Source organism: Phalaenopsis equestris, unplaced genomic scaffold (assembly GCF_001263595.1).
Source record: "Phalaenopsis equestris unplaced genomic scaffold, ASM126359v1 Scaffold000202, whole genome shotgun sequence".
Classification (NCBI taxonomy): Eukaryota; Viridiplantae; Streptophyta; class Magnoliopsida; order Asparagales; family Orchidaceae; genus Phalaenopsis; species Phalaenopsis equestris.
Genome location: NW_018164644.1, coordinates 695,708 through 703,830, shown reverse-complemented (window position 1 = coordinate 703,830; position 8,123 = coordinate 695,708). Strand labels below are relative to the sequence as shown.

The 8,123-nt window shown below is 34.9% G+C and overlaps 2 protein-coding genes across 7 annotated transcripts in view; one reads left to right on the top strand and one right to left on the bottom strand.

Annotated features, from left to right (window-relative positions):
- LOC110022680 (pentatricopeptide repeat-containing protein At1g74630) overlaps positions 1 to 4,283 on the top strand; it is an 8,192-nt gene extending 3,909 nt beyond the window's left edge. For 2 of the 6 annotated variants that reach the window (XM_020721750.1, XM_020721753.1), the window contains one exon: positions 140 to 477. The gene's annotated coding sequence lies outside the window, so the exon portion shown is untranslated. Of the gene's footprint in view, positions 1 to 133; positions 478 to 3,967 lie in introns of those variants that run through there. The other 4 variants (XM_020721755.1, XM_020721754.1, XM_020721752.1 and 1 more) reach the window with 3 other exon arrangements.
- Positions 530 to 3,179, bottom strand: LOC110022681. Its single transcript, XM_020721756.1, has one exon. It carries the CDS (start codon positions 2,853 to 2,855, stop codon positions 1,140 to 1,142), a length of 1,716 nt encoding a protein of 571 aa, XP_020577415.1. The 5' UTR covers positions 2,856 to 3,179; the 3' UTR covers positions 530 to 1,139.
- Positions 4,284 to 8,123: the final 3,840 nt, after the last annotated feature.

Below are 8,123 nucleotides of genomic sequence, written 5' to 3'. Positions count from 1 at the left end.
ATATATATATATATTAAAAGCATCATTCAGGTTGCTTATTGAAGTAAAAAGAAAATCTTACGCTTAGCGCTTTGAAAACATTAGTTATCAATTATTTTTATTATCTCTATTACTTAATCTGATTAATCTTAAGTGGCAGCAAAGTAGGTGGTGGAGAATGTGAAAACGGTAGCGGTGGTGTTGTGCAAATGGGTGTTGCAGCTTGCAGTTGATGGATGTGGGTTAGAAGGTGCTTGCGAACTGCACCAGATTACTTAAAAATGCAATCCATAGTTGCGTTCACACAAAATAGAAGTGCATCTCGGGAGAGCAATTAGGCAGCTGTCAAATCAGATTTGATGCTTCCAAATCACTCGAATGGGTATAGTGACAAGAAGTGCAGCAGTATCCTCTCGCTCTGATAATTGAAGGAAAGGGTCTGTTCGTCGTCCAGTTCCCCCACGTGAGCCCTCAATGCTCTTAAAAATATATATGTTTATATATATATATATATACACATATATATATATATTCTCTCTTCAAGTATCCCACATGTTTCCATTACAATATTTATTAACGAACATGACATTTTTCTTTCATGGCTTTCATTAATTGATTAAAGAAATGCCTTCACTTACTGTTGCCATCAATGAAAGCTTTGGTCCTGCATTTGGAAGATATAAAGTACATTTATGGCACAGCTGTACGTTTTATGAAACGCTAATTAATATTTTTTCAAAATAGCCTTCTAATGTATGTATGTTTGAATTTCTTGAGACTCAAATATTTAGATTCAGAATAACCAAATATTTATAAAATTTTTCTGACCTTGAAGCCTATGATCTTATATATTGGGTGGCGAGTTCGCTATGGTAACCAAGCTTTGATTTTGATAAATATTTGAAGGGGAAGCTTACTCTCAGTTGTTTAGCGTTATTGCTTTTTGCCTTCCAAACAGAAATCCTCATCCAAGAACAAACTTCAACATTATTTGCTGATTTTCATATTATGACTTGTGACCACTATACATTAGAGATATACTTCTCTCATATTATTACATATTCACAAGCAGTGAAGATGAAACTTAGGAGCACCAATGAATAAAAGTCTGCAATAAAAAGAGCTGAATATCACATATTCACAAGCACTGAAGATGAAACTTAGAAGCCCCAAATTCCATTTAGAATAGATCGAAATCTGTTTCCGGTTATCCTCTTCAGAATCTTTTTTGCATCCGTCATATTAATCTCTGCAAGCTTTTCCAAATTCCTCACATAAGCTGAACTCGCAACCCTTCTCCTCCCACTATTGCAATCAGTCAAGGAGATCAGAGCTGTGAGCAAAAGGCCTCTTAGCACTGACTTTTCTTCCTCTGGATTTAACAGCTGCAGAACTGTGTCAACGTTCTGTTCTGCTTGAATGAACCTTTTTCTATTCTTCTGAACCAGCACTAAACTACAAAGAGTTTCAGCTGCAGTCTCGCTCACCTCAGAAGATCTGTTTTCAATCATTCGAACCAGTTCTGTCATGAAGCCCATTTCACCCATTGTATTCTTAGCCTCTTCAGAGACTCTACAGAATACAGAAACAGTTTTCAGTGCCGATTCTTGGTCCAAGATCTCTCCATGTTTCAGATGGAAGAGAACTTGGTCAAGGAATCCTGAATCCAGAAGATAGTTCACAGCATTAGTGGATGATAAGCAGAATCCTTCGATTGCTCGAAGGCTGATCTCCCTAACCTTAGATGAATAAATAGAGTTGGGATTTAGGACAGTCAGGAGAGACTCAACAACTTCTTCTTTCTGTCTCACTACTTCACCATGTATGATTATTTCATCTTCTGAATCTAGGGATAACTTGTACAAAAACTCCATGGCCAGAGTTTGTAGCAATTCTTCCTTTGATTTCAAAAGCTTAAGAAAAACTGAAATTGCCCCTTCTTCCACCATGAACATCTTAATCTCAACGACACAACTTATGTTCCTCAGCACCCCACAAGCCAAACTTATCAGCTTGCAAGAGCTAGTTTCTTCATTGCAAATCTTGAGCAGTTCTGTGACTCCACCATTTGAAGACAGCAGCCACGCGTTGTTACAATTCTCAGTCATTTGCTTCAGAACTTGAGCAGCTCTTTCTTTTCCCAATTCACTTCCACAGCGCAGAACTGGAATCAAGGGTGGAACAACCCCGGCCATCACCAACATTGTTCTATTTGAATCAACGCTAGAAACAACCACGACGGCTTCCAAAATCTCTTCTTGAATCGTGAGGTCTCTTAATTTAAGAAGATTAACAAGAGTGCTTGCTCTGTTAGCCATCTCAGCGGCTACAATTCTAGCATACTTGCCATCCTCTTTAAGGACCTCGTTGAGGGCACTAAGTGCTCCAGCTCTTATCTCCTTGTCTCCAATCTTGAGCCTGGAGAAGATGTCCTTTACAGAGAATTCCATAATCTCTCTGGTTGCTCCAGCCCCTGGCTTAGATAGAATTATAGCCTTGGCGTTCAACGGAACACCAGAAGGAAAGATTTCATCAATGTGCTTGACGTGGAGCTGGATTTTCGTGGCGATGACATCGAGATCACTCTTCATGAGAAGCTTACCACCATTGTATGATTCATCACTGCAACGCAAAGCAAGACTCTCAGTGTCCTTTGCTGTGACAGAGATGACTTGTACCAGCTCTATGAAAGAGGAATTCCTTGCAGAATCAGCATTGTTTGAGACAGACGTTAGGCAGGAGTGGAGGTGCTCAAGCATGATCCTGATAGATTGCCATTTGACAGGGAAGGATTGAATAGTAGATGAGGAGGATAACGAAGAGCTTATGAGGGTTGAAGCTTGCTGTATGGCTGTTTTTGCTTCTTCTGCATTCATGTTTCGAAATATGGAGAATAAAGCATACGATGGTTAGTGTTGAGAGTTCTGCAGAAAATCAAGTTATGGAATTCGGATAGGATATGGTTGGAGAAGAAGAGACGATGAAGGAGGCGGCTATCTTAGGTAAGTGAGCATTTACTTTTTTAGTTTTTTTTTCCGGATCTCTCTGTCTACATCCTCTCAGAGGTATCAGACAGGTGTGAGTGACTGAGTTCTGACAATTTTGGGATCTGAAAATGACAGAAGGGTGCATTCACAATGTAAAAACTCTTGAATATCACAAAAAAAAAGATTTGGGATGATTCCAAGATAAAAAGAGAAAACGGGGCATTTACATACATATCATCAAATTCCTATGTATCTTCATATCTAATGCCTAAATTTTTCTCTTTACATTTGTACCACCCAAATATTTTATGTCACATAAAAAATACCACCATCTTAACTTGAAAAAAATGAAATGTATAAGGTTTTATGTATGTAAAAATTAATTTTTAGGCGTTAGATATGTAAATATATGAAAATTTAGTTGTAGAATCTTACACCCAAAAAAGAAAGTACAGAGAGCCTAAGATTCTAAGAAGAACTCATCATCATGAGAATTATCCTAATTACTTGAAGTCAGCTTTAGATATATATATATATATATATATTAACTTAGTATCAACTTAATATCGCCTATGGTTCCTTACGTCAATATTCATTACATGCTAGTCTATCTTTATAAAAGAGGGTGCAATTACTTTTGTATTTATGACTTTTTTTAATTGTAATTAGGGGTAATTTAGTCTTTTGAATTTATTTACTTGTATGCTCGAATTCTTCTCTATAAAAGTAACTTAGGGTTCATGAGAGGTGTGGTGAGAAATGCAGAAGTTGTAACCCTTAGCCCATTTTTCTTTCTCCTTCCTCCCGGTGGACGTAGGCGAACCAATTCAATGCCGAATCACTAAAATCTTGTGTTTGATTGTTGTTGTGTGAATTTTTGGTTTCTGTATTGTTTTCGCATTGCAATTTACAAATGATATCGGAGCTTCAGGTTTGTGATCAGAGTGTGGTTCGACTTCGACAACAATAAATTTGGCATGTGTTGATGGCGTTTTTTGCAGCAGGCTGTCCAACATGCTTTGTCGGTAGATTCAGAGGTTCGACGACAAATCAATGGCAGGCCGGTAGCTTGGATGCAAAGATCTAGATAGCAGGCATAGTAGCGGCTCGAGGAGGATGGGTGGTGAGCTTTGTTCCAGCAGCAGAGGTTCCGTTGGTAGTCTGGCTTGGTTTGGCGAAACAATTGGCCTAGCGACAATAAATGTGGTTTGGCGCGGTCAGGCAGAAGCTTCGCGTGGAACAGGAAAAAAAAAAACTTTTTAAAAAGAGGAAAGAGGAAAATGTTTTTTAGGGAATTTCTGTTTTGTGTTAAGACATTCCGGCAAAGAAAAAAAAAATGAAAACTTTTATTTTTTGTTCCTTTCAGGTAAAGATTTTTTTTTTCTCTTTTCAGGTTTCCAAAATAAGAGGAAAGAATATTCTACGAAATATTTATTCTATCAGATTTTTTTTTTTTAATTTAAGGAAGAGATTCCAATAGTAATATTAATGAGTGATAGTATGATGTCAGGTTCTCTAATGTTCATTATAACAGTGAAAAAAATTGATTTATGAGGTGTTTACTCATCCCGTCAAAATTGATGTGGTGAAATTCGACGGCGAATGAAACTTTGGCATGTGGCGATGCAGGATGATAGATGTGTTGTCTTTTGAATATGGAGAAAGTCCTGGATAGAGATGAACATCTTGAAGAGATGCCAGAGAGATTGGTTGAATATGAATCAGAGGGCTTATGACTTGATCTGAAATTGCTTGATTCAACAGATCAAATATGGAGTGATGATGAAGTCTTCTGCAATGAATTATGGAGGATGCCGGAAAACAAATATTTCACCAATTACGTGGAGAACAATCTCCATATAAAGCGTTGACTATACAGATATCAAATGAGACAAGGGTTTACTTTTGATGAATACTTGAACGACTTTACAAATCTATTAACAGGTCTATTAAATTTGAATGAGGAGGTCAGAGATAAAGAAAAGATACTCATTCTATTGAATTCACTCCCAGAGTACGAAATCTTCACGATGACACTCATTTATGGTAATGAGGTTTTAAATTATAATGAAGTAACCACAACAGTGTTGAATCATACTTTTCGTCAAATAGATAAGGAGTCCGTAAAGATGGAGTGAACTAAGGCACTTATGCTCTAATGTGACAAATTTGAAAAGAAGAAGAATTCAACAAAGAAAGGTGACAACGACGATACTTCTCAAAAGTGAGGCAAGTCTCATCGCCGCAATCTTAGAAAAAATCAGTGTTTTCTGTTTAGAAATTGGTCATTGAAAGAAAGATTATTCGAAGCTGAAGATGAAGGAAAAGGAAGTTACATCTGGACAAAAGCCAATATTATTGTGGAAAGATGTGAAGAGATAGATTCAGATGTATTATTTTTTGCAGTTTCTCATATTTTGTTTACATACAATTCATGCTAGATTTTGGACACGTGCTACCTATCACATTTGTTCTCATGGAGGGTGGTTCTATACGTACAAGAAGTTGGATAGCGGTGTGATGACTCTGAGCAACGATCAAGCTTTTCATATTATTGGTGTAGGGAGTCTCTTTATCAGGATGCATTGCGATATTACGAGGGAGTTGGCCTATGTTAAACATGTTCTAGATATCAAGAAGAATATGATGTCAGGTGGGGCTTTATAGTCTAGGGCTACAAAGTAGTTATTGAGGCATGAGTTATGAGGATCTGTCTTGGAACACTGTTTTTTATAAAGGGAGTTATCCATCACAATCTTTACTATCTTCAAGGTACTACAGTGAATGGAACCACTGTTGTTGCTGATGATTCTTCTGACATTATTATGTTGTGGCATATGCAAGTAACTCATGTTGGAGATGCTTTACTTCAAACTTTGTTTAAATAAAGATTGATCAAAAGAGTAAGCACCTGCAAGCTTGATTTCTATGAACATTGTGTGTTTGGTAAGAAGACTGATGTCTTTTGGTGTTGTCATCCACAATACAAAAAGTTATCTAGAGTATATTTACACATGTAAAGATGCCCTAAAAAAACTTGAAGTGAAGCGCAACAAAAAAATCCTTCGGTTAGAAAAAAAAAATCCTTCTAAAAAAAAAACAATTGGGTCATATTTGCAAGTATATTTATGGATTTACTTACCAAAATAACAACTTGTGGGTCACACGCCCTTCGAAAATCACACTCTAATCTTCGTCGTTTAACTGGGAGGTAGGCAGGCATGTGAACCTCTAGAATGAGATAATATCGACAAGCAAAAATAAAATAATTGAACATTAAAAGAGATAAAATGTTAAAGCTTAACATTTGTATAACCGTGGAATCTCAACCGTGGGGTAGAAAATCAGCCGAATAGCAAACCTTGGTAAAACCGTTAATAGATGATATTCTCAGAGTGTGGAACATCGAATTAACCTCAGACGCCAAAAGTCTCAGTATCTGTACTTGTTATATTCATTTTTTTCTCGAAGAATAAAGGTCCGGAAGCGCAATTTCTCTCTCATTTTAAGAAAAAAAAAATATATTTTTAGAATAAAATAATAATAACAAATGATCGACACATGATATTTAGGGATGATTTGAGCAGCTACGTGCATTATCCACGTAATAATTTTTCCTAAACGTTGGCTGCTGGGAAGTGATTTTATTGCTTCGTCAAATCAAATACGTTGTACGGGAGTGTATCTCTGTTTCATTAGTTCCACGGAGGCAGCATTATTGAAAAATTTATTGATGGAATTTATGATGATAATTTTAATTATGGTGTAATTAAGATTAATGCGGTATAAAAATTGTTTTAAATTGGAGGTTGTCATTAGGGGTGTAAACGAGCCGAAGGCTCTCCTCGTTTTCGGCTCGTTTATATTTCGAGCTCAAAAAAGGTGTTTGTGTTCGGCTCGTTTGCTTAGTGAGCAGTTCACAAAAAAAAGTTGTTTTGACAACCCTAATCTCGTAGCCATAAAATATTAAGAATTGAGGTAAGATTTAAAATATCATTGGAATCTAATTTAATAATTTTTATTCTATTTTCTTAATTAATACTTTAATTGATTATAAATCTTTGTAGCCTTTTAGTCAAATAAAATTTTTAAAAATATTACTCATCATATATATATATAATTGATTAGTAGTATTTATAATTGATTAGTATATATATAAAACATTTGTGATTGATTCACAAACAACGAGCCGTTTGACTGCCCTAGTTGACATTATTCTTTTAACAAATTAATTGTCTATTACTGTCTAAATTACTCTTTGCTTATAGAGTATAAAGTTAAATAAAGGGAATATTTACAAAATTACTCCTTAATTCGTATGTATATTTACATGTCTACCACTTAGACTTTAATGTTTACATATTTGCCATTTTATCTGTGCATGAAAAAAATGTAGTTCATTTTTTTTTCTAAGGTAAAATATGTTATTTTTTGACGTGATATATGATATTTGAGTATTATAAATATAAAAGTAAATTAAATATGTCAATACATAAGGATTTGGTGGTATGAATGTAAAAACCCGACAGTGGGCACATGTTCAATGAGGCCCCCCTAACCTGGTCATCCTGATAAAAATTAACAACTAATTAGACCCAAAGTTTATAAAATTTAAATAAATAAATAATTAGTTAAATTCTAGATAAAAAAAAATTAAGTAATTACATCTTTGAGAAACCAAAATTCCTAAATTACAAGCCAAAGTCATTTGAGATTTTTCTTGAAAGGATTTGACCTCAACTCTAAATCTTCTACAGATTTTGATAATTTCTGGAAATTAAATGAACTTTTAAAAAATTAATTATATTATTTTATTAAGAAAATTCTTAAAAACTTCAACTTAATTCTAAAAAAATATCAAAATTTTACCATAAATCTCTTACGTGGTCCTCTACCTCTAAGAAAAATTTCCATTAAATTTATAATTCATTTTTTTGAGAAATATCAATTTATATTGAAATGATTTTGATAATAGCTTCCATTTCTCTTTAGAATTTAATTAAAATCTATAAACAAACTCTATAAATACCGAACATTAGTGTTATTTATGACTCATATATCAGATAAGATGCAGACGCTAGAGCGAAGCTCACAAGCAGAATCATCTGCCCAATTGGGGGAGTACTTTTAAGTGGGTTGGGAGTGCGGTAATATATA